Below are 27,033 nucleotides of genomic sequence, written 5' to 3'. Positions count from 1 at the left end.
ACATCATATAGCGTTTTGTACCAAAACGTTTGTACCAAAACGGCACTTTATCTTCCGTTTTACGTATAAAAAAAATTTAAAATGTCAAAACATTACACGAAATTCTATTTTAGGTGATTTGCATAAACGGTACACGATGTACCGTTTTAAAGTGACATTTAGGGTCATTTTTAACCCCATGTGACATTTAGGGCCACCACCCGAACTGGAACGGGCCTAGCTTGGGCCAAAATGCAGAAAAAGCCCAAAAAGCGTGTACAAAGCCGACTCACTGACTGGCCCTAACCCGAAACAAGTTCATTTCATTTCAATCGACTCAGAGAGAGATTGAGAGAGAGAGAGAGAGATGAGGAAATTCGATCCATGGCCCGTGTTTTTCAAGAGAGAGTGGAACCGTAACTGGCCTTTTCTTGTTGGTTTCGCCATCACTGGCACTATTATCACCAAGTTTTCTCTCGGTCTTACCGGTAATCTATACTTACATCCTCTTCTGTATCTATATTTTTAAAATTTTATTTTTTGATTTAGTATTTAATTTGTTTTTGATTTTTTTTGCAGATGAAGATGCTAAGAATTCTCCTTTTGTTCAGAGGCATAAGAAGTATGATATTTATTTTAATTTATTTACTTATATTTTTTAATTTCATTTTATTAAGTTAAAACCCTAGATTAGCTAATTGATGTTATGATGCTGTAGATTGTTGACTGTTAAATCTGCACATACACACGTTCACCATATATTTAGTGTTTATATAGGGCTAATCGTTATCAAAATGAAATGGGGAAAATCTGTATGTTAAATTGAACCGATGTAGTTCATTAAGCAAACAGTTTTAATTGTGGGTTACAAGACCTGTCAATTTGGCTATTCGATCATTAGGAATAATGAATAGACTGGTGTGAATGTGGGACTATTCTTTTATCAGAAAAATCCGGTCACATGAATGATCGCATTTTATTGATCTAATTTATCTTTGACCTTTGAGCCTTTAGCCAAAGCCATATGTATGATAATTATTATATTTTGGGAAATTTTGAATACAAATTTTACATAACACAGACTGATTATTATAAAGAACATAAGTTGTTCTTGGAAGAACTGAACTAGTTCTTATTCGACCCTTTGCATAATTAACTTCTTGAGTATGTCAGCTTTGTACTTTTGCAACACTGAAGTTCTTTAGAAGATGAAACTTGTTTTAGTGTACTTTACAAGTGTAAAATGGGCTGATTTGTTTTTCTAGTCGACTGGTACCATCACACACATTATTTCCGTAATGACTAGGGATATCTCTATGTTTACCATAATCATGTAGATCTCTATCATTTTGTATTGGCCAGAAGGATACACTGTGGTACTTGTAAAGCCAAGTTTCTAAATTTTCTTCACTAATTGTTTATTATTGTCTAGTTTGTGTAGTCCACCTTATTTTGTACATGCTCACATGTGGTGGCTAAATTTACTTCTTGACTTGTATGGCTGCTAATATCTCGTTTCTATGGTCATTATAGTCAAGTGTTTGTGTTGAAAGTGTATGATCTCTATACTGTCACAACTCAAATAAATAGGATTTATCATTAATATGTTTTTAACGATATTCTACTGAGATTTCTAGTGCCTCTAACACATCTTTTTGCCTGCCATCTTATTTTTGCCTTGCTCTCATTCCTGGACCCTAGTTACATGACTTTCTGGGTTTCAAGTACAAAGTAATTGATGGTTTTCTAATATTTTTGTTATTTTTTTTTCCAGGTCAACTTGATGCCTTTGTTCTGTGGTGATAGGCGCAGTCCTTGGGGAGGATCATTTTCTTTCTTTATTGCCCCATTGTATTTCATAAAATGATTTGATATAGTACTTGAGCTTCTGTTTCAGTAGTCTAGATTTGTTATTTCCCCGTTGTCAATTTCTTGGAAAAACTTTGAGATAGGCAGGTTTTCTGGGTCAATCACATTGCCTGATCATACTATCAGAAAATTTCCTAATAAATAACAAGTACTATGTTTTCTTACAAGTTTCTTGCCATTTGTAGTTCATCTATGCTCCATTGTCTATTACAGAGGTCATAGAATATATTCGTCAAATAGATGAGAAACTAATTCTCATTTGAGTGTTGGATAGCTCAAGTAAGTAAGAGTTTATCATCTGTTGTCCAGGTACTGGGTTCGATCCTTACTCATCCCGAGATTTATGAGAACAGATTCTCATTTATGAAGCATGCTTCGGATCTTACAAGTTGTGCATCAGATTTAGTCATTTTCAAAAGCGATTTAAGTGTACTTCATTTCATAATTCATAGGTTGGATGTACTTTAAATTTTATTTTCATAAGCCATGAATTGCTATATGAAGTGGATTGACACATTTTTTTTTTAATTTCTGGTTTAAACTCGATGCAAATTATTTATCTGATCTAAACACATCTTTCACGTCCTTAATTATAAGTTCCATAATATATTTTCTTGTTGCATCGAACACAAAAAATCAATCTCTTTAAACTCTCTCCATCCGTTTACTTTTGTTCTTGTTAACAAAATGTCAAAGTTATATTAAGTTCACAAAAAATTGAACATAGGCATTAAAGAAGTGACCTAGGTATCATTTGGCAATAACAACAATTTCATCAAAAAAATTCTAAATTCAGAATCAGAAGAAAAAAAAATATATTTTTTAATATTTGCGGATATAAAGGCTTGTTTGACTAGAGCAATTGAAACTCAAAAAATAATCTGCAAGTCCAAATTAATTTACTAAATTAATTTACTAAAGTATTTAGATTTCTAATAATAAACTGTCTAATAAAATACTTATTAACCTGACAAAAAAAATAAAATACTTATTAAAATGTAAATTAGAATACAAAATTATATTTCTTAAACAATGTTAAATTTGTATTTTTTTTTGTTAAACTTGTTGTTTAACTTTATGAATTTCCTATCCTGGTTTATACCGGTTCATTACATAAATTTCTTATCAAATTCAGTTTCCCTATCCAGTTGCATATAGAAGTATACTTATATATATATCCATAAACCCAGAAGAAATAAGAGATAAAAAACTTGTTAAACAATGGCCGGGAGAGTCCATTTCTCCGTACAAAGAAATGGGTTATTGTTCTTATCTCCTTCTTCTTCATCTTTATTCCACAGCTCCATTAATTTTGGAGTGAAAAATGGCATTACTTTTGGTCCAAAACGCTTGCCAAGAACAGCTTTGTATTGCAATTGTGCTGCTAGTAATGGGCTTCAAAAAGAAATGAGGTCAGAGCCTCCTTTTGTGCTGACTACTCCTTTGTACTATGTGAATGCTCCTCCTCATATGGGCAGTGCTTATACTACTATTGCTGCTGATGCTATTGCTCGCTTTCAGGTATTACCTCATTTTTATGTTTATGCCGTTCCTGTAATCTTTTATTATCTTTCATGTGTGTGTGTGTGAAGAGAGAGAGAGAGAGAGAGAGAGAGAGAGAGAGAGAGAGAGGGAGGGAGAGAGAGGTATATGTTGTCATTGTGTGTGTGAGAGAGAGGGAGAAGAAGGCGGGGGGGGGGAGTGAGAGAGAGAGAAAGGGAGGGAAATGTCATTTTGTGTGTGAGATAGAGGGAGAAGGATGGAGAGAGGGAGGGAGGGGGAGAGAGAGAGAGAGAGAGAGAGAGAGAGGTATTATCATGTTTTTGTTGCGGTATTATCATGTTTTTGTTGATGGGAAAGTATTAGACTTTATAATTACAAGATAAGTGGATTTTCTTTGTTGATTTAAAATGGTAGTATAATGCAACTAAGTATGCTGGTTCTTGTTAGTAGAATTCACTTGGAAAGTTGGAAGCTCTTACGATGGTAGTTATATACAGAATATTTAATAAACTAGAAAAGCCCGTCAGTCATTAATCTGCAAATAGGATCTCCGCCTGAAAAATGAGGAGAGTCTTTAAGCTTTTAAGGTAGTGAGTTTTAATTTATGATGCAAATGATATGATACCATGCTTTAGCTCCATACAGTTGCACTGAATTTGATGCATAGATGTTCACATACCTAATTTACTTGACTCCTTTTTGTGAAACATTAGATGCACATTTACTATATTAATTTTATATAGTTTTGAGATGGATGCTTTCTTGATTATGTATTTGGAAGAGGCTTCTAGGAAAAAAAGTTATATTCATCACCGGCACAGACGAGCATGGGGAAAAGATCGCCACTGCTGCTGCTGCCAGCGGTTCCAGTCCAAGTGAACACTGTGATGTCGTTTCCCAAGCGTACAAGGAGCTATGGAAAGATGTAATCTTCTTTATAAACAGTTCCTTTCTTGGTAAATAACAATTTTGATGTTTAAACTTATTTGCTGTAAAATTACTCTTGATATCTCTTCCATGGATGTTATTACAGTTAGACATAGCTTATGATAAGTTTATTCGAACAACCGAGTCGAAGCATGAAGCTATAGTGAAAGAATTTTACTCCAAGGTTCTTGCGAGTGGTGACATATACCGGGCGGATTATGAAGGCCTCTATTGTGTCAACTGTGAGGAGTACAAGGTGATACCATAATGTACAATGATTTTAATTTTGATTTGGACATATAAGTTGTGAGACAAACCAAACTACGTTTTGTCTAATAACATTAAAGAAAAGCCGGTATACAATAATTTTCAACATAGAATATCACAATAGAATTTGCATTGATCTCTTGAGTTCTTTAAATTCTTATCTTTGAGAACTCTGCTTTTTTCCTTCAGATTAATTTAAATTATAGTTTAAAAATTGGTTACTTATGCTGGAACATTTATTAGAAAAATCTAGGTGGCCTCCACTTACATTGGATAGTTTGAGTGGTCTAACAAGCAGTATACCATGTTTAGGATGAAAAAGAGTTACTGGATAACAACTGTTGCCCCATGCACCTAAAGCCATGTGTTAGCAGGAAGGAAGATAACTACTTTTTTGCTTTGTCAAAGTATCAAAAACGATTGGAAGAGACACTAGAGAAAAATCCAGGCTTCGTACAGCCATCCTATCGCCTGCATGAGGTAAAGTCATCGGCTCTCTTGTCAGACCAACTAATGTATAATAATTTCTAATGCTTCATCCTAGACCCCTACTCCTTGTGGGTGTGCAGGGACGGAGCTCGGATTTGTAAATCACTGTGGCGAAATTTTTAAAAATATATTTATCAAATTTTTATAATTTTTATACATAATTTATTAATAAAAGAATCTAGAAACTATTACTTTTATTATTATTATTATTATTATTATTATTATTATTATTATTATTATTATTATTATTCAATTTTCACATATTTTGAAGATGCAAACATTTTAGTATGTTATGTCTTTATACTAATAATGAATAAATGACGGGATTTAAGGGGGCATCCAGTCCAGCACACCACCCCTACCTCCGTCCCTGGGTGTTTGTGCGGCGCGCGCACTTGTCAGTGTGTGAATTATTAGATGCACTGGCCATGTCATTTCCTTTATCTTTTACAGTCTGACGACTAGTAAGCTAGCTTCTTTCTGAATATGGTAATACAATTGTAGGTGGAAGGTTGGATTAAAGGTGGCTTAAGAGATTTCTCCATTTCTCGGGCAGCAGTAGATTGGGGAATCACTGTTCCCAGTGACACTGATCAAACTATATATGTCTGGTTTGATGCCTTACTTGGGTAAGTTCTTCGTGAGTCTGTGCTTTTCTAATGAAGATCACTTTCTTCATGTAATCCCATATATGAAATCTGTATTTTTTTTATATCTTTTGAAACTCGGGTATGTTCTCTCCTTGTACTAATTCGTATTTCTATTTCTTGTATAAGTCTAAAATGGTCACTAATGTGCTAATGTAAATCATAAAGGCAGTTCTATGGAAAAAAAGGTTTATAGAGAGATCTTGTTGACTTGAACAATCGTAAACCTAATCATGTTTTGGTGTCTCAATATTTTAGCTTTCATATATAAGAGTGAAGACGGGGCAGTTGACTGATATATTTGAAATTAAAATTTTAAAATGTTGTACCTTCTTCCCAAATTATTAGAATTTGACATTAAAAAGCCTAATATAAGCTAGTTGCGCCCTCTTCCCAAATCCCACAGAATCTGTCATAAAATAAAACCTAAAAAGGTTCTTGGTTCTGTACTGTTACTTCAGTGATTGAAAGTTATAAATTCACACTGCCTGCCCCCTCTGTCTTCTATCCCCATTCTTTGTCATTACCATATGTTCCTGTTGCAGTTATATTTCTGCACTATCAGAGGACAAGGAACATTCTGATTTACAGTCTGCAATTTCCTCTGGTTGGCCTGCATCATTGCACTTGATTGGCAAGGTATACTTGATCCTATCTTTTCAACATTAACCCTCTATTCCCAGATTCTTTAATGTATATGTCCGGGAATACTAATAGCATTACAGCATTGTAAAGTTTAAGCAAGGTTATTGTACCCTGTTTGATACTTAAATAAACTTATTAGCTGTCACATGAATCTTAGTTGTATACGGCAAAATTCAGATTAAATTCGAAGAACTGAGGAGCTACAATGGTTTTAAAGTTGTTTTGAGATTTCCTGACAAAAAAGAAAGTTGTTTTGAAATTTCACTAGTGGACCTTATACAATTCAATATCTAAAAATGGTCCTTGACAAACTAACACCTCCTTTTTTGTAGCATATTATTAATTCCATGGAAGACCTGATTTATTTAAGTAATTTTTGAAGACCTCATCTAAAACTGGTCAAACTTCTGTTACTAAAATAGTATTTAATGAAAGTACTGGGATGCAAAGTGCAAATAACACTATTTTTAATTACCATGTCACGGTTTCAGAAATGACTAATCTGTTGTGTCTTTGCTACTCTAAATGCGTAGATTGTGACAGCCGATTGTTCCGGACTTCCATTTTTACGTTCTAATTATAAAATTATGTTCAATTTGAGTTCTTGTCAAAATTTAAATTATAACAATTATTGTCTGTGGCACCTATGCAGGATATATTACGGTTTCATGCAGTTTATTGGCCAGCAATGCTAATGTCTGCTGGACTAGACCTTCCAAAGATGGTGTTTGGCCATGGTTTTTTGACAAAGGTATAAAATCTGTTGGAAATAATAATTCAAAATTATTTGAATTGTTTTTTGGATTGATTTTGATTAGGTTGTTAGAAATAGAGTTTAAATATTTATTAGATAATGTAGTTTTTGAATTATAGATAAGGTTAGGGTTACCTATTTATTAGGTGTATTGGTTAAATGTACACCTATATAAAGAGGTGAATTATAATGTATTTTAAAAAGAAGTATGGCTTCAGATAATAAAATAGTTCTGTTTTAGTTTACTCTTTTAGAATATCTTTTATCAGTTATCATTTATGTATAAAAATCCAACATGGTATCCGAGCTATGTTCGATTGAGTAACTGGGCGTCAAAAAATTGCTGCGAACAAATGAAGAAATGGAAGAAAACAGATGGTAGTATTGCTAGAGATTCATGAAAAATGAGATGTGTGTCTCAGGGCTTCAAAAAAAATATTTTTTTTTGAGTTATTGGTGATTATGTGCACCATAAAGAAACTGTGGAGAGAAGGGCTCCTGAATGAAACTGTGGAGAGAAGGGCTCCCGAATGAAACTGTGGAGAGAAGGGCTCCCGAATGAAATTGTGGAGAGAAGTGCTCTGCAACAATAGTAGAGGTGATGGGAAGTACATCACTGGTCAAGTAATTTTAAAAATTTTGAATTAAGAGGGAGTGTTGGAAATAATAATTCAAAATTATTTGAATTATTTTTTGGATTGATTTTGATTAGGTTGTTAGAAATAGAGTTTAAATATTTATTAGATAATGTAGTTTTTGAATTATAGATAAGGTTAGGGTTACCTATTTATTAGGTGTATTGGTTAAATGTACACCTATATAAAGAGGTGAATTATAATGTATTTTAAAATGAAGTATGGCTTCAGATAATAAAATAGTTCTGTTTTAGTTTACTCTTTTAGAATATCTTTTATCAGTTATCATTTATTTATAAAAATCCAACAAAATCCAGGGCATTGAATACATGGTATACCCTCCAGAAGGCTGTTTTTCTACTCTGATAAAATATTATGTATCAGTGATATAGTTTAATATAGTAATATATTGTGAATGCTAGAAGACTGCAACATTCAAAAAATATATTTTGAAAAGCAATGTTGTTGCTGCATCTTTAGAATTTGTGCTTACACCTGACCTAAGACAACGCAATGTTGATCAACATAGTATGAAGTATGAACCATGTGTGATACCTATACTATATCTTGTGTAAGGATTTCAACGTGTATGATGCATCCTCTCACTTCATCACAGTTATGAACATCAAGAAAATTGTCTAAAATTCTTGATCTAGTATGGAACATGTGTACATACCTACTACACATTTGTTTACCCATCACAGTTATATTTTCATCCGTATCAAGGTACTATCATATAGACAACAATGTCAATATGACTCTAAAGCCATTATAATACATCACAATTAAATGTCTGAATTACTATCCAGTTGCACAGTGCACAAAATTTGATATATGGTTTTTCTACTGCAACAATTCATAAGAAGATAAATGTTTAGTACCCAACTCAAATCCAAGATCTCTTCTGCAGATGTGATCTTAAATATTCAGCAGATAAAAATTTCCTGTTTGGAGTGTTTCCCGTCGCTCTCTATGCACGCTCACAAGCATTTATATATATATATATAATATACACATTTATGTTCTCAGCATATATATATCACATTTATGCTCTCTTTTTTACTAGTAAACTGAATTCTTGACTTTGTACTTGTGCGTTGGTAAGAGACTTTCAAGCCTCGGGAGGTATTGGACTTACTATATATCAGTATATGTAATTCTTTAAAATTATCTTCTTAATTATTTTTTCTGGGTGATTTAATTTTATATCCATGGAGCCATGTTTAGTTTGATGTGTATAGGTACACAAAATCACAGTCACACGTAAAACTAAATGCCTTTCGAAACTGTTCAAATGAACCTAATTCACAAGAGCATTACCTTTGCTGTCCGGATTTATAATCAGTGTCTACCATGCATTAAAATTATGAATATTGCGGTAGTATTTATCTCAAAAAAGACAATATAAAAAATCATGCTGGATTAATTTTGGATAAGTATTTTTGTAAAAAGTTTTTGGCAATTTGCTCGACTTTGATTAAAAAACTTTGTTTCTTGCCTCTGTTAATGTCATATAATTTCAAGATTTTTGCGATAACTATACGTTTGAAGATTAATATGTGCATATTTGTTATTCATACTAATTGAATAGAATTTTGTTAACTTACGACTTACATGAAGCATGGAAGTGAGCACCTAATTCAATAATTCTCATGTGCCTAATTTATTTCATGCAGCAATGCTTTTTATTTTTTCAATTTTAGGATGGTATGAAGATGGGGAAGTCTTTGGGGAATACGATTGATCCAAAATGTCTAGTGGATAGATTTGAGTCCGATGCGTTTAGTTTGATGTGTATAGGTACACAAAATCACAGTCACACGTAAAACTAAATGCCTTTCGAAACTGTTCAAATGAACCTAATTCACAAGAGCATTACCTTTGCTGTCCGGATTTATAATCAGTGTCTACCATGCATTAAAATTATGAATATTGCGGTAGTATTTATCTCAAAAAAGACAATATAAAAAATCATGCTGGATTAATTTTGGATAAGTATTTTTGTAAAAAGTTTTTGGCAATTTGCTCGAATTTGATTTAAAAACTTTGTTTCTTGCCTCTGTTAATGTCATATAATTTCAAGATTTTTGCGATAACTATACGTTTGAAGATTAATATGTGCATATTTGTTATTCATACTAATTGAATAGAATTTTGTTAACTTACGACTTACATGAAGCATGGAAGTGAGCACCTAATTCAATAATTCTCATGTGCCTAATTTATTTCATGCAGCAATGCTTTTTATTTTTTCAATTTTAGGATGGTATGAAGATGGGGAAGTCTTTGGGGAATACGATTGATCCAAAATGTCTAGTGGATAGATTTGAGTCCGATGCAGTCAGGTACTTTTTCTTAAGGGAGGTTGAATTGGGGAATGATGGAGACTATTCAGAAGAACGATTTATCAATATTATTAATGCAAATCTTGCAAATACAATTGGTATGTTTATTTTCTTATCACTTAATGATAAATAGAGCACCATTTGAAGCAGATGTTAAGCAATTGTGGTATTTGAATTGTGCAGGAAACCTTCTTAATCGTACACTTGGACTTATAAAAAAGAATTGTAATTCAACTTTACCTGTTGATTCAGCTGTTGCAGCTGAAGGAAATGCATTCAAGGAATCTGTGGAGGATCTGGTATTTGTTTATATCAATTTTTTTATGAAATATTATGCTGCAACACTTTTTGCTGAAAAACCTCAAATATCACTGATGACATTTTAGGTTTGATGCACTATGCATTCTAAACTTGAAGAACAGAGCTTTGGTAGGTGTGCTCCTTATGCATACATTGAAATTGTGTCAACTACCCTATAATTTATTATTGAACATTCTGGATCCCTGGACTCACCAAAATGTGGGTTGCAGAGTATATAAAGTATTCTCTTTTTTTTTACTAATTAATATAAAGTATTCTCTGTATCCTATGTGCTCTTCACACTTCTACTGGACATTCATTATTTATTGGAGCTCTAAGACTAATCACTAATTTATATTGAGTGGCAAACCTTATGTTCAGCAATGTTTGCTAAAATTTGTTTTCTTGTGTGGGACTAAAACTCAAGATGAGCTTAAAAGAAAAACTCACAAACTTAAATTTTTATGTAATTTACTCAGGATTCCTTTGAATTAACTACTGCCAAGTTAAATATCAAGCAGTATAGAAATTCTCTTGCAAACGTAGGCGAACCTTTACTTTCTTAGACTATTGCTCGTGCGTGTGGTCTGCAGCACGTTTCCTTTTTTAACAATTCAGGGTTCGGTTTTAGTTTGCATTTTATGTAGTTCTGTACTTGGTCATCTGGAACCTTTGAATTTTGATAATGCCATAGTCAAGATTTTAATGTAAATATCAAAAGTTCTCTTTTGTGCATTTAGTTGTTTTCTTTTCCTGTGCCCTTCACTGGTCAGTAAGTTTATTATTGGATAAAGAGGTAATGCGAATGAATAGTTTAGGTTCGAAGCTTAATACACATTAATTAATCTTTGTATCAGTTTGTTCTATAATCTGAAAGTAATGAGATGCTACATCTTCAAATATAAGGATGTAGACACCTACATGGAAATAGAATTGCCAATAATACCTTTAGTAATTATCTACAACTAAATAATAAATATTTGCAAAGAGCAGAACAATGGAATGCTTCTTTTGATTCTTGAACAAGAACAACCATTATAAGTCACTCCATTATGTGCTCTACTAAATGATGCATGACGGGCCTTTAAAAAGCCCAAACAATCAATATGGGAGCAATGTTACTCTATAGTCTTTGGAATCCATATAATTAGAATATTATAGAATAGATTTAGTTATCCATTATCATTGATAATATATTTTGGAGTTGAAGTTTATTTAGGAAAGTCGATTATTATATATAGGATTTCATTATTGTGATTGATCAGAGTTTATTATTGAGAATAAATTATTAAGTTGTTTTTATTATATCATATCACAAAATTAATAGGCCATATTGGTCAAAACTTAATGTTTCACTTCAGTGATGAGGATGTCGGAGGATCAATTATACCTGATTATTCATGGATTTTGTAGCTTGCTAATTTTAACAGCTTCTCTATGTCTGATACAACTAAAAGGAAATTCCTGATTATAGTCTTTCTTATATACTAGTATATCACCCATGCGATGCACGGTTGTATTTATCATTATATATTGTAAATTATAATTTTAAAATGTTGTTGATGTGATTCGAACCTTGAACTATATAAAAAATTTTGGGATTATATAAGTTTAATATGTTTTTGGTGAGATTCGAACCTTGCATCCCCTTATACAAAAATTTTTAGGATTATATCTGACGGTTCTAATCAAATGAATCTTAAATATCTAACGTCTCTAGATTGAGTGACCAAAGGACTACCAGCCAAACTTTCAATGTTTCTTGTTTAATATAATAGTATAGATAGATAGTATAGATAGATTTCTATCAGGCTGGCACCCAGAATTAAATATAGTAATCAGATGATTGTCCACACATGGATTTACCTAAGTTATCTCATGATAGGCTTTGAGATAAGATGTGATGCATTGTACAATTAGAAGGGGGAGCAAATTTTGTTTGCTTCAGATTTAATCTCTTCTAGCATTTAATTTTTTTATATGGATAAGTAGGTCTCTGTGCCTTTGCGCTATAATATGCTTCCTTCAAGGTTTGAACTTGTATTCAAGTTATTTAAAATTCCATTCTTCTAGGTGGCAAAGGCACGAACACAATATGAAAACTTAGCAATATCATCAGCTTGTGAGGCTGTACTTGATATTGGTAATGCTGGGAATTTGTATATCAATGAACGAGCACCATGGTCTCTTCTTAAACAAGGAGGCGATGCTTTTGAAGCTGCTACTAAGGTTTGGTCTCGTCAACCCTATCTTGAATCTTATAATTGGTTCCTTGAATGTGAAAAGATTATTGTATTCTAAATAGCTACTCGTAGTAATTAGCCCTGGTCATTGGTTGGAAATACTCAAAATTGCATTATTATCACAAGCAATAAAAGCAATTTTGCTTCAGTAACCATCTGTAATATATGTGTGGATTGTATTGTACTCACGAAGTTGTCAGCACTAGACACCTCAGTTAGTTTTCTCTTGCGGTTATGATAATTATAATTGCCTGATAGATAATATACGAGGAAGTTAGATATTGCAAACTCTAAACTAAACGTTAAATGCACGTTTGAAAAATAAAGATTTAAAATCCACCTATCCACAAAGAAGTCAATCAAATAAAATAGCTAGCACCAGGACACCATCCAGTTGTAACCTTTTGTAGTTGCTGTTTCTTGTCTGCTAATCGTAAGATATGTCTTGAATATTGTCTCCATATTCTAATATGAAACTATTATCTTTTACATTATTTGTTTTTTAAATCAGGACCTTGTCATGATACTGGAAGCAATGAGAATTATAGCAATTGCTTTGTCTCCTATCACACCAAGCTTATGTTTGAGAATATATGAACAGCTTGGCTACACGGAGGAGCAATTTAATGCTGCCACCTGGGTATTTTTCTCTCGCTCAGCTTTCTATATTTCATTCCAGTATCTAAACTATCATTGTGTATTTAAACTTTTTCGCTTGATCTCCGATTTCAGAATGAAACCAAGTGGGGTGGAATGAAGAGTGGTCAAGTCATGGCTCAACCACGACCTGTATTTGCTAGGATAGAAGTGCAGAAGGAAGAGGAAGATGTGCCTGAGGTGGCGAAGAAAGTAAGTAAGAAGAAAACAAAGATACCTAAAGTCCAGGCAGTTGCAGAGGCTTAGAAATCTAGGTTCTACCCATACTACTCTTTAAGTTGTCTCAGGAATCTATTAATATCTTTTAGGTTAGGAAAAGAGGTGATGTTTTCAGAAATGCAAATGTTTCGTGTCAATGCAAGAGAGACCTTATGTCAATTTTTATGCACAGATTGCGCAAACCGTGTATTTGTTAGATTTGAATAGACCTGACAATTCGTTCGTGTCGTATATTTTCGTGTTTCGTGTACTTAAATGCCAAACACAAAACCGACGTGTTTATCGCTCGTGTACATTCGTGTTTGTGTACTTTCGTTTTGTGTCGTGTATGTCGTGTTAATTGAATATTAATATATATTAAATTTAATATTAATATAAATTAAAATATAAGATTTTTAGGTTAAAAAATATATAATATATGAAAATTATATATTTAGATCTCAATCCAATACAATATAATGAAATTAATATTTTAAAAATAAATATGCATATATTTATTATAATTCTACATATATTTATAAAAAATATTAAAATTTAATTATAATATTTATTTATATTGTATACTTCGTGTCGTGTCATGTACTTGAAGGTTAAACACAAAACCTAAAGTAAATCCCGACCGTGTATTTTTGTGTGTACTAAAAATATAAATAAAAATACTAAATTTTCGTGTCGCGTAAAAAATTAGGTTTACCTTCGAATAGATGAAGAGGAACATAAGTGCTTAAACATACATCACACTTTAACTTGTATGCTCAGTACGAGGATGCCGTTGAAGTTTGTCAGTTTCCTGGAAGGATTGCCATGTCAATTGGAGCGTGTCAGCAGTCCGTATTCCCCCATATTCTCATAAATTTGATTTGCACTTGTCTAGATTCGAATTTATATCAACAATTCGTGTCAAATTTTGAGTATTAATCAGAAAACCATTTCCTGCTGAATGCGAATTCAATACATTTCAGACATGGATCCAAATGCAAGTAATTTAGATATTTTAACAAAGTGTCATAATCCTTCAAAAAATTCATAACTTATTGGTGTATTTGTTTATTGTACAATTAACTTTTATTATCAACTGATAATTCACGTACTTTGACATGTGTTCTGAAATATTACGGTGACAAATTTGACATGCATTCTGAAATATTACGATGACAAATTCAAATAATCATACTTCTTATATATATATATAGAACTTTATTATATATATATGAGAGCTGTTCCCCGACCATCGTTGGATGAGATACAACTGCCGCAATGAAACATTGCGGAAGCCTGCAATGAAATATTGTGGATGGTGCATTCCAACCAAATTGGTTGGGGATAATTTGTCTATATATATATCCCTATATATATATATATATCCCTGGAACAATTTAATATAGTCTTATAATACATCAAATATGTTAAGACATCAATTTAATACAGTAAGGGCTCATTTGTTAAATCTTAACCGAACTTTCTGAATAGTTAAAATTTTTGGATCAGTAATAATCTGAACGGTAATGAATAAGATTGTTTGATAAAATTATTTAAATTTCTGAATGACAACATTAATTTATTTGTGGTTGAGTGGTTGATAATGTTAAATAATTCTTTTTATTGAAGTTGTTTAAATTAAAATATATATAAATATTTTTTTTTTGATAAGTTAAAAATTTATCATTTTGTAATAATTAGGCAACTTTAAAAATTAGGCCGTAAATAAGTACAATCACTAATAATCTTAAGATAATACTACATATTAAAAATGAAAATATTTTTTAAATATATATATATATATATTTGTGTGTGTTTGTGTGTTTTTTTAAGAGATAACCCTTTTATATATAGAACCATAAAAACCTTGATTCTATTATATAATTTCATCAAATTTATTGCTAATGTAGAATAATAATTATATACTTAAATATAATAAAAAGTTTAACAATTGAAATTTGAAAAAAAAATTGGATTTGATTCTATTGTGAAATAAATTTGGATAGCTGTGATTTTATTGTGATTTTACTACAAAATCATTTTAAACAAATTCATCAAATTACAATAATTTTTAAATAAAAAAATTGTGCAATTTCATCATTAATTTTGTGATTAAAATTTGTAATTGTATATGATAAAAAATGAAATAAATTATATATTTATATTCTTTAAATAACAGTTTATCTATATATAAAAAGTACTCTATGTATTTACATCCCTATATATATATAAACTTCAAATAAAGTTTACGTCTTTTTCTATTTTAATTTAAATAATTATATATGTAATTATTTTTGATTCATTCAAGAGTAATTTAAATTAGACTTTCATTTTCTAAATATAAACATGAAATTTAAAATTTTACAAACTTTTTTAGTCACAAAACAGATTCCGTTTGCATACAACTAGGAGATTCCGCTATATGTGTTTGCATACAACTAGGAGGACAAGAAGATTATTTTTTTCATAAAAGATGAATAATATTAAATAACAAAATATAAAATTACTACATGAGAATTAAAATAAACAAAGTGACATAAGTATAATTTGAGTGGTTCACTGAAAATTTAGAAGCTCACTCGTTCCGCACTTCAGAAAAAATCCAATTGTCCAGATATTATTGAATCAAACAATCTGAATTGAGAAAAAAAGAATGCTCAGTATATTAGACGTCTGCTGAAAGGAATAACCCCAATTAATGGAACTTACAATTTCAATTGTTTTTTTATTTTAAAAAAAAAGTTGTCGAAAATGTGAAATAAATTCACTTAACAAAAAACTCAACATAAAATTATGTTTCTAAATTATATAAATGGACTTTATTTTATTTTTTGGAAGGACGATCATACTTCATATCATAATGTGCTATAACAACCTCTCAAATTCCACTTCAAATTGTTCTTTTAAAAATTCTCGGTCTCTCAAATCCAACTTCAAATTATTCCTTTAAAAAGTTCCTCCAACTAATCTGTAAAACTTAAGGGGGCGTTTGGTTCATCTCGCGGAAACGGAATGAAATCGAGAATGGCAAAGGAGGAGAAAGGAAAGTAAAGACCCAGAATTGTTTTAAGTGTTTGGTTCAGATCCGGAAACGGAATGAAAATTTACATGATTACATTTATTTTTTATTTTTTAATATTAAACAATCTCAATATAGTCAAATATATTTATATTATAACAGTATAATATATTAACATTATAATAAATAGATAAATTTAATTATTTAATAGCACCATTAACTTTTTTAATAAATTAACATATAAATTTATATCAAAATTATTTTTAATTTATAAAAACTAAATTATAAATATTTTTAATTTTTAAAATTAATTTTGCATACTCATGTATATTTTTGGTCCAAGATTTAAATTATAATTGAAATAAGAAAATAAAAGTGGTAAAGGGTGTTCAAATACCTAGTGAGAGGTGGAGAATGGAGTTTGAGGAATAAAGGGTAAACCTACAACTAAAAAAGGGGAAAGGGAATGATTGTTTTCACTAAACAAACATTAACAAAAGGAATCACTCAAATTCTTTCCCTTTCCCTTTGTTGAATACCTTGTATCAAACGCCCCCTAAATTACTTCAGATAAAAGTAACACTAAATTTACCCTTATTCTTGAAATATTTATAAGAGAGTTATAGAGTGGATAAAATCAATTAATATTGATTTTTTGTAGATACTGAAAATACCTGATCGGGTTTAACTTAAAGGCCAGGATGTGCAACCCAGATGTTTCATAGTATCTAACATTAATGTATGTGTAATATATACATCAATCTTTTTTCTTCTTAGCCTATTAATAATTTAATATACAATGTTTATCATGTATGCATCAAGTTGGTTAATTAGGGAGGCCAGTCTTGTTGTGTTCATGATTGTCACACAGTGGAATGGGAAAAATTGTAATTAAATCCAATAATTTAGGAAAATACAGGTACGGACAACCCCACCTTATATATTTTATATAAAATTATTGATTATTATTCTAGATCGGTTGCATCTCGCCATATTTTAGGTGCAATAATGTTATCTTCTATGTAAAATAAAAGTTGCAGTTGCCAACAAACAGCCGGATGCAGGTGTAAAAGCAAGATGAGTTGAATTTTCATTTTCAATTTTGTATACTTTAATATGAACGAAGTTTGAGCACCATAACTATATTGGTTAAAAATTTATATTCTGTCATCTCAAATATTTTTTCGATTTTCGCTCGTCCCAAATTCTTTTTGAAACATATATTAATATTTTGAATTTTTTTTAAACAATTACTGATTTATATATATAAGTTATATTTGTCAAAAAAATTATTTAAAATGTATTAGCACTTTGTTTTCATTTGGGGTTTGATTCATTTGATTCAAACGATCTCATGCTATTATTACAGAGCAAAGTTCGCTTCCTATATCAAAACACACAGCAAAAAAAATTCTTCCCATTTATTTACACTTTACTTTTTAAATATCATTTTTAATTATTTATATTTCAAAAATTTACAAAAATAGTAAATTTTTTTATAATATGGAAGATAACTACATCCCCCATTTCTTTCCGAACCCACTTTATATATATAATATTAATTAATTCCACTGTTTTACTCATTTTTTAAATGCGAAAAAGACACAGATTTTGATAATGATTTGATTGGTGTGAAATAGCAACAAAATAGTAGCAAGTGACAGAAAACTATAGTAAAAAGGGCAAGTTGTGATACATTCAACGGCTTGCAAATGATGAAAACAAGTTGTCTAATTTTCAATCCCCCATCAAGATTCCAGGGCCAAGGGGGACCAGTTATTTTGTTTTGATTTTATTTTAAGTGAAGTAGAGAGACAACTAACATAAACAAACAAATATTGACTTGGTTCTGACTCTGCATACCTTGTCATCTAACATCCTCCTCCTATGTTTTTCCTTTAAGCCCTTTTTTTGTGCAAATAAACCAAAACTACGATCAAATGGTATACAACTTCGTTTCAGGAATGGTGCATGGATTGGGAGGTCTTTCCCGGAAAGGGAATTTTAATTGTTTTAGATGAGGTTAAAAACCTGCGTACATCCCGGATCAAATTCTGCTTTATGTGAGATTTACTAGATAGGTTTGGTATGTAATGATTTTATAAACATATCACCAACTTGAAACCATAGCTAAATGTTTAATGGGTTCTGGGTACATAACATGGACAGGGCTAGCATTTTACATATGAAAATGTTTCACATGGTGGATACGCGGTGGGTTGAAATTGTCTAAATCAAAATCATTGGTATTGGACAAGTAGGAGGGAGGGAGTAGTGTTGGTTGTTGTTACTCATCATTTTAATCCTTTTTTTTTATATATAATTGGTGGACATAATTGTATTCTTCTCATGTGTTCAGCGGTTCTGTTTCTATATAAATATAAATCTCTAAATACACAGATATTCATTTAATTATACAACAATAATGTGTTCATTGATGGCATATATATACCGGGAGTACATTTAAGTTGTACATATGCTATACTATTTTAATAACTGTAAACTTTGAAAAAACATCAAAACAATAGATATAAATGTTAAAAAAGTACAAATTGCCTGTTTTAATTTATTTTTAATTCAATATTTATTTCAAAGATAGGTTATGTTTTTTCTTAAATTAAGCTACAACATTTATAAAAACGATATAGGCTAAAATCAAACATTCAAGAAAATATCCAAAAAACATGACGCCTCCCCAATCCTAATTTAAAAGGACACTTTCTCAACATGTGGTACAAAAACATTTCGCAAAAACTGATCACATGCATGAATCGAAGTGACATGAAAATGAAATGCAGTTTGGTCAATAAAGGACAAAAATTTACAACTCTTCACAATAATTAGATAATTTACCCACCTTTTCTCTAACTATTACCTCCATATTTAATCATCATCCCTATCGGTAGAATTCAGTCTTAACAAATATCTCAAAGTTTTGTACATGACAGTTTGAAATTTTATTATAATTTTTAATGCTCTAACAAAGAATAAGAGAACGGGAGTTTTTCTTTTAAATGCTGGTAATGAGAGTTTCATGCTGTTTGAAGTTATCCCCATGGGAAGGACAGATTGATAATATATAAGTACAATTAAATCTTTTTAGAGTATTATGGTCGGAATCAAGAAAAAAAATTACTTTAACGAGTTTATTATTTTATCGGAAGTAAAAATAAACTTTATTCATTATATTGAGACCGAAAAAAAATATATTTTAACGAGATTATTATTTTATCAATTATTAACTTATCGAGATTTAACTATAGTCAAAAAAATTTATTAGTACAAGGTGTTTTAAGAGTGATTTAAAAATAAATTCGTGTAAACTCAATCATATTAATATAAAATTAGGCATTCTTAGCAACTTCAACAAACACGGCACAAAATTAGTGGGTGAGCCCGCAACGGTTGACTCAGTTGGTTAAAGAGAAGATAATTATTTTTTTGGTCACATGTTCGAATCCCACGGGAGGAGAATTTATGATTATGTCTCCTGAGGCAGAGTCTGTCGCTTAAATGCGGTTTTGCGTGAGCCCGTAGGATTTACCTAGTGCGCACCCGAAGGGTAGCGACTGCGGGTTACATACGATAAAAATAAAATAAAATTAGTGGGTGATAATATATACATATCTTGCCATTTTTCAAGAAAGAACCCTCTTATACAGAGAACTTTAGAGAACCCTTAAATTTATTAAAGAATTTATCAAGTTCGTTATTAAAGTAGAATAATAATTATATTTAAATATAATAAAATATTTAACAATTGAAATTTCAAAAAAAAAGATTTTAAATTTGATTCTACTGTGAAATAATTTGGAATAAATGTGGTTTTACAATGATTCTACTGTAAAATTACTTTAAACTATTTCATCAAATTTTAATGATTTTTTAAATAAAAACATATGTAATTTTATTTTTAATTTGATAATTAATATTTGTAATTATATATGATGAAAAATGAAAAAAAATATATATATTTACATTTTTTAAATAATAATTTTCTACCGACCTCAATTTAACGAAGCCCTGCATGAATTGCACATGTCATGTAACCAATAGAAAGTCCATTTTCTTGAAAACTCTTGAACTTCGTGTAAGATAAAATAGTGAGTGATAAACGTATATAAGTGTAATAATGTCATATAGGTGAAAAGCATCAATATAGCAATTATCAACCGCTCGTAGAAACTGGCAATATCAATTTTTTTTTAAACTTATGTGACATTTCCAATTTAATTTAGATATCACATATGTAACTTTTAAGAGTCTCTAATTATTATAATTAGATGTTGCCAAATTTATATAAAATTGAGTGAAAATAAAATATAAATGTATATGATGATTTGACAAATTTAACAACTATTTAGACAACCTCTTATTATAAATTTAATTTTCACGTTTGATTATTTAGCCAAATTTATACAAAACTAACTTTATAACCCGTGCTATGTACGTGCATTCTCTAAATTATTCAAATTGATGTTATTTTAATTTCCGTTGTTAACTGTATATTCATGCTGTCGCTCGGTAAATGGATGATTTAATTGTCCATGAGAAGTACTTTTTGGGGTGTGGTGGCATTGATGTACGACGTGTTATTTGATATTTGACATTAAGCCGAAACAACTATTATTTGCTATTGTTTAGGACGATCTATGGAGGTTAATGCACAAATGTTTATAATTGTTTGAGTTATTGTAGAATATAGTAGTTTGTTTACGTCTAATTTATTGTTATTTGAATTAAGTATTCTTAATTTTTTATTTTTGACGTAATAACTCTTCCCCCTCACTCATTAAATATTAGAAAATACTAATTTTAGGACAATCTAGGCGCTTCTTGATTGCATTCGTTACATAATCCTTTTTAAAATTATTCATTTCAATTGATGGCATTCTTTCATGTTGTGTTGTGACGTGTAAGTACGCAATCAAACATATATATATATATATCATATATTAACTTGATCATATATGTTCTATTATATATATATATATACACACACATATATATTCATTTTCTACCATACATTTTAAAAAAGTAAGTAATATCACTTGAGAAAGAAATGATATATTAGTTAGTTTAGGTGATAAAGTAAAATAAAAATATAAATGTAGATCCATTACTAAGAGATAACGTAATCTTTAGCCAGTAAAATGAACATAGTTTATAAATATATAAAATATTATTTTTTTTCATAATTATTTTGTGTGCCCGTGTGTTAAAAATGTGATTTAAAATATAATTGATGGGTCATACAACACCTAATGTTACTACAAATTTATATAAATTTATATTAAATTTAAAAATTTAATTTATTTTTTTTCTAAAATTGAACGAAAGTAAAATATTAATATATATAATAATAAATTGAGAAATTTAATTAACTATTTAGAGAACTCTTATTGTAGATCTAAGTTTCACCTTCAATAATTATTACGCGACAGCTGGGAATACATATTTTTATTAAGAAAAATTACACAAACAAAAATTGTGTGGGGGGAAAGAAGTGCAATCGAAGTGAGCCGGCTGAATGTAAATGGTCACGTGTTGTATGTCTGTCCACTTACGCGGACATCGCCCAGCAGTGGGTCCCACACTCAACAGACAACAATTCTCTTTCATAAACACCATCATATTCATTTCCCCACAATCATTTCATATATAAACACAGCAGGATAGAAAAACACAAAAACATGAGGCTCGATTTCACCTGAACCCCCATACGCCGTCGTTTTACAAACCCCCGCAATGGCGATTCCGTGCTGGGACGACATCGTTTTAATCGAGAAAGAAAAAAGCTCCACAGATACAACCGTTATAACAGTTAATTGCCCCGATAAAGCCGGACTTGGCTGTGACCTCGCTCGAATTGTCCTCGAATTTGGCCTCTTTATCACCCGTGGCGGTACAATTTTATTATTTTATTTCTTCTGTTTTTCTTTTTGAAAAAAAATAGTTTCATTTTTATCCTCTGTTCCATTTTGTTTGTTGCTCGTTTACGTGTTTTATGTAATTATTGTGTGTTGTGTGTGGTTATGGATAGGTTTAATTGCGGTGTAAATGTGTTTGTTATGAGCTGTGATTTATGAAACGCAGCTCTAGCTTATTTATGTTGTGTATGAAGAAGTTTATTAAGTCGGTTGCACGGTTAATTGAGTGGAACGGTTAATTGTCCGAGCTTTACTATGTGAAATGCTTTGAGTTGTGTAGTTATGGATATGTTTGTTCTCGTATGTAATTATGTTTGTTATGAGTTGTGTTTGTTGAAATGAAGCTCTAGCTTTTTTACGTTGTATATGAAGAAGTTGTCGGTTGTATGTTTAATTGAGTGGAATTCTTTGTACGGTTAATTGTCTGAGCTTTACTGCGTGAATTGATGTGAGTTGTGTAGTTATGGACAGGTTTTATCTCTTATCTAATTGTGTTGGTTATGAGTTGTGTTTTTTTGAAATGAAGCTCGAGCTTATTTGAAGTTTGAGACGGTCATACGGTTAAATTGAGTGGAATTCTTTGTACGGTTGATTGTCCGAGCTTTACCATGTGAAATGCTGTTTTGTGGAAAGAGTAGATTTTTGTTCTTTTTCGCTTGAGCTGAAATTGATTCGTTAGTTGGATGCTTTTGTTTGGGCACTCTTTTGCGGGAGACTTGGATTTTGCTAAAATTGATGATTTTGGTTGACGTTTTGCAAACCCCGCTGCCTATTTGGCGTTTCGCTGTTTTAAATGATGTTTTTGTCATTAATGTGTAAAGTTATTTATGATGGCAGATTTTTCTACTGATGGGAAATGGTGTTACGTCGTATTGTGGGTTGTTCCGCGCCCTATCTCGTTGAAAGTTGATTGGGAGAGCTTGAAAAACCGGCTTTTATCTGCCTGTCCTTCGTGTTTGCCAAAGTTTTATTTGAATCAATCGAGCAACAGTTCTCAACCACCTCCGTTGTATCTTTTGAAGGTCTTCTCGCTGGATCGTAAAGGTTTATTACATGGTAATTACCAACATCTTTCTCCTTGTTAGCTTTTTTAAGATAATCTAATATGTATTCTGACATGTTTCTGTGTTCGTGTAGATGTTACGAAAGTGCTGTCTGAGCTTGAGTTGTTGATTCAAAGAGTAAAAGTGATGACGACCCCAGACGGCAAAGTCTTGGATCTTTTCTTAATTACAGATGACATGTAAGTTGATGAAAAGATTATTTGAGTAACAAAATGCCTATAGATTTTTTTCCTTAAAATATAATTCCCAGTTGGGATACATAATTAACCTTTGTGGCGGATTTCTATTTCTATGTTGTTTTGGGATAATCATGGTTTCATTCGTAATGGGAATGTACAAGTGGCTCCTTTTGATATGATCACCGTCTGACATGATCCTCTGTGAGTTCATTTGGTCTTCTTTTCCTCCAATGTACTTGAACTTCTCTTTGCTATGTTCATTTTCTAGGTCTTGTGTTTATCTTATATGATCCTGAACCTGAAGTATATGTACTTGGGAACATGAGTCAGTCAAGTCCTTCTATTGGATTAGATTGTAAAGATGTCAGGTTCGCGTTACATATTTTCAAAAGTACTTAGCCAAGATATTGGAAGCCATGTAAGTATCATCCAGCATTGTTTTTTTCCCTTTAGATATGATTTTGGCAGACGTGTAGTGAAAGGAACTTCCTTAGTTTCTCTACATCGGTGTTTGCATTTATCAAGTAAATTGATAATCCCAAACAACTACAATCTGTAATCTTCTAGTGATTAGATGGTACTCCCTCCGTCCCTAAAAACGTTTCCTCTTTGTGTTGGACACGTTTGCCAATGCACACTTTTGATCGTTAATATCTTTAAATTTGTATTAGTATTAAATATAAAAATTTCACTGTATTAAAGTACTGATAAATACGAATCCAACGAGATCACTCATGACTGTGTTTGATATTATAGATTAGACGTAAATTAGTAGTCAATCGCTTACCGTGAACAGTACCGAAAGTCAATATAGGAAGTTCATTTTGGGACGGAGGGAGTAGAATATTGATTCTAATATCTTTTGAATGGATTAACAAAGAAAAGAATTTATGACTCTTGTGGAGTTATGTATTTGTTCAGTTTATAATGCTCTAACATTGTTGTCTACTGAATAGGAGAATATATTCGATGTTTTTAGTATTTGGAACTTGTTGTTATTCTTGTGTACTGTATGTTTAGTAATAGTCCTGCTATGCTATATTTGGATCGAGTTTGTCAAGATTTCCGATTTGGCATTTTCTTTCTTGCAAGCAATGCTTTGACATGTCTTTTCTAATGCACATCTATCTAATCAACATTACGATCATCCTGAAGAACAGAGAGTTACGACTAGTGACATTTAAAGTAGTTTTTTCTAACCTCTATTACATGTTTTATATCAGGGACTTGCTGCACACGAAAAAGAGACGAGATGACGCTTGTGAACATATCAATGATGAAATAGGAGAGGATTGTATCAGCTGCGAACTTGAACTCGCAGGTCCCGAGTACGAAAGTCAGCTGGGTTTATCTTCTCTTTCCAAGGCAGTTTGTGAAGAATTGTTTTGTTGTGAGCTTTCTGATAGAGAAGCTTGTTCACAAGCCCTAAGTGCTGACATAACTAAAGTTAAGAAGGCCACTATCACAGTTGATAATCATCTGAGCCCAGCACATACCTTGCTTCAAATACAGTGTGTTGATCAGAAGGGACTTATCTATGATATTTTGAGAACTGCAAAGGATTGCAATATTCAGGTATATCAACTTGATTTCTCTTGTAACTTGATTCCACCTGGTATTGTAGTTGCATAACTTAAGATGCAGGAAAAGCTAATTGTTGGACATTTTTCTTTCCCTGTGGGAGTTTTTATTTGTAGGGATCCCAAGTGATCATCAGCTAAAGTTTAGCTTTGGTTACTTGTCATTTGGCTAATGACAGCTTTGTATTTTTTAGGTTGCCTATGGAAGAGTCCCTTCAAGTGTAAAGGGCTACCGTACTCTGGACTTGTTCATTCAAAAATCAGACGGAGGAAAGATTGTGGATCGTGAGTTTCAGGATACCTTATGTTCTCGTTTGAAGGAGGAGATGCTGCATCCATTGCGAGTCACCATCACCAATCGAGGTCCAGACACTGAACTTTTGGTTGCTAATCCAGTTGAATTATCAGGAAAGGGAAGGCCTCGTGTTTTCTATGATGTAACAAATGCATTGAAGATGCTAGGTATATGTGTCTTCTCGGTGAGTAGTCTAACTCTCGGACTTCTTTGTTTTTCTTACTTACATTCTGCATCTTAGTTAGAAGTGCAATTTGTTCTCTCTGAAGTTTTCACAACCAAGTATGCATTAACCGTATCTCTTTTTCCTGTAGGCCGAAATTGGAAGACATTCAACAACAGATCGCCAGTGGGAGGTTTACAGATTCCTCTTAATTGAAAGCTGCGAATTTCCGTTAGCTAGTAAACGAGCAAAGAATGAGATCGCAGATAGAGTAAGGAGAACACTGATGGGCTGGTAAGAGAATGTTTGGCAAACTGAAGGGTTTACATTACCTATTGAGAAAATGCATATCTGCATTGACAGTATCTCTTATATGGCACCGGAGATACTTACTAGCCATGAAGCGATGTGCCTGGCAGGCTGGAACCGTCGTATCTTGCTGATGCAAGATAAAAGCTGGCCGGCCAAATTGGATGCACCGGAAGTTAACTGTAAGGATCTCATGAATGAGAGGTAGCCAAAGTGTTATGGCAGACTTTACCTTTCCCTTGTTGACTTTCTTTGTTTTAAAGAAGCTTTTGCTTTGTGTATACAAATATAGAGAGCATTTTTGTAGAATTTGGTGGGCTTGTGTTTGTTGTGCTTCTATTCAATTACAGTAATCTGGTAAAACTGATCAAGTCTTTGGTGAGAGTTGAGACATGTGAAATTATCAAAAAAGAAGTTGAGTTTGCGGCGGAGCTCGAAACACCTGACATGACTTGCAAAAAGGTGGACAGTCTATCAATTATTATACCCGTCCCAATTCAAATGTCCCCTCTCCGGACTAGATGACCTCTTTTCAATTCTTAACATGTTCATGCAAGTTGATCCTTTTTTTTTTCTTGCCTGAATTTATGCCAACTTACTTTCGTTTTCTTACCTCACCCTGCCACAGTTCACAATGATGAAGGGAAGGAAAAAAGCACGCTAAGTTACCGTATTAGTATAACTAGCATAATAACCCGTTCATGGCAAGAGTTTTTAATACATGGTGCAATTATCATATTATTAGAGCAACTCCAACACTATCATTATATAGGCTCTTGAATCAAAATTTGAAAAAATGGAGATAAAATTTCTCTCCCACAAACTCTTTGTCCCGCTCTATAACATTAGGAGTTTCGAATGCTTTCTCATTTAAGGAATGAATACTCTCCTCTCAACTATTATTATATTATATTTTTCTTACCTGTCTATTTAACATAAATGACTTCAATGAGTAAAAAGATAGATAAAGAGTGAGTTTAAGGAGTATTTTGAAGAAATTGCTTGATTTTGCCTTCTAAATAATTAGGAGCTCATT

At 31.7% G+C, this 27,033-nt stretch overlaps 3 protein-coding genes across 3 annotated transcripts; all 3 read left to right on the top strand.

The window, feature by feature from the left end:
- Positions 1-281: 281 nt before the first annotated feature.
- LOC141693968 (ATP synthase small subunit 6, mitochondrial-like) lies at positions 282-2,015 on the top strand. The gene is made up of 3 exons (XM_074499165.1): positions 282-467; positions 559-601; positions 1,754-2,015. The coding sequence occupies exons 1-3, from the start codon at positions 347-349 to the stop codon at positions 1,761-1,763; spliced, it is 174 nt and encodes a 57-aa protein (XP_074355266.1). The 5' UTR covers positions 282-346; the 3' UTR covers positions 1,764-2,015.
- Positions 2,016-3,016: 1,001 nt separating this feature from the next.
- LOC141692629 (methionine--tRNA ligase, chloroplastic/mitochondrial) lies at positions 3,017-13,774 on the top strand. Its single transcript, XM_074497521.1, has 12 exons — positions 3,017-3,369; positions 4,133-4,276; positions 4,385-4,534; positions 4,858-5,025; positions 5,539-5,663; positions 6,227-6,320; positions 6,979-7,077; positions 9,978-10,158; positions 10,244-10,359; positions 12,434-12,589; positions 13,115-13,243; positions 13,336-13,774. The coding sequence occupies exons 1-12, from the start codon at positions 3,070-3,072 to the stop codon at positions 13,504-13,506; spliced, it is 1,833 nt and encodes a 610-aa protein (XP_074353622.1). The 5' UTR covers positions 3,017-3,069; the 3' UTR covers positions 13,507-13,774.
- An 8,347-nt stretch (positions 13,775-22,121) lies between these two features.
- Positions 22,122-26,334, top strand: LOC141690083 (ACT domain-containing protein ACR9). The gene is made up of 6 exons (XM_074494689.1): positions 22,122-22,382; positions 23,245-23,463; positions 23,545-23,650; positions 24,874-25,225; positions 25,425-25,709; positions 25,840-26,334. The coding sequence occupies exons 1-6, from the start codon at positions 22,226-22,228 to the stop codon at positions 25,984-25,986; spliced, it is 1,266 nt and encodes a 421-aa protein (XP_074350790.1). The 5' UTR covers positions 22,122-22,225; the 3' UTR covers positions 25,987-26,334.
- The last annotated feature ends 699 nt before the right edge of the window (positions 26,335-27,033 follow it).

Source organism: Apium graveolens, chromosome 10 (assembly GCF_009905375.1).
Source record: "Apium graveolens cultivar Ventura chromosome 10, ASM990537v1, whole genome shotgun sequence".
Classification (NCBI taxonomy): Eukaryota; Viridiplantae; Streptophyta; class Magnoliopsida; order Apiales; family Apiaceae; genus Apium; species Apium graveolens.
This window is presented reverse-complemented; position numbering and strand designations above follow the sequence as displayed.

What these genes read in the sequence shown, in the direction of transcription:
- LOC141693968 (XM_074499165.1), top strand. Translation starts at nt 347, where the DNA reads ATGAGGAAATTCGATCCATGGCCCGTGTTTTTCAAGAGAGAGTGGAAC. An exon ending in GTTTTCTCTCGGTCTTACCG is followed by an intron (nt 468 to 558) that starts GTAATCTATACT and finishes TTTTTTTTGCAG; the next exon opens with ATGAAGATGCTAAGAATTCT.
- LOC141692629 (XM_074497521.1), top strand. Translation starts at nt 3,070, where the DNA reads ATGGCCGGGAGAGTCCATTTCTCCGTACAAAGAAATGGGTTATTGTTC. An exon ending in CATCCTATCGCCTGCATGAG is followed by an intron (nt 5,026 to 5,538) that starts GTAAAGTCATCG and finishes ATACAATTGTAG; the next exon opens with GTGGAAGGTTGGATTAAAGG. An exon ending in TGGTTTGATGCCTTACTTGG is followed by an intron (nt 5,664 to 6,226) that starts GTAAGTTCTTCG and finishes TTCCTGTTGCAG; the next exon opens with TTATATTTCTGCACTATCAG.
- LOC141690083 (XM_074494689.1), top strand. Translation starts at nt 22,226, where the DNA reads ATGGCGATTCCGTGCTGGGACGACATCGTTTTAATCGAGAAAGAAAAA. An exon ending in TCGTAAAGGTTTATTACATG is followed by an intron (nt 23,464 to 23,544) that starts GTAATTACCAAC and finishes GTGTTCGTGTAG; the next exon opens with ATGTTACGAAAGTGCTGTCT. An exon ending in CAAAGGATTGCAATATTCAG is followed by an intron (nt 25,226 to 25,424) that starts GTATATCAACTT and finishes TGTATTTTTTAG; the next exon opens with GTTGCCTATGGAAGAGTCCC.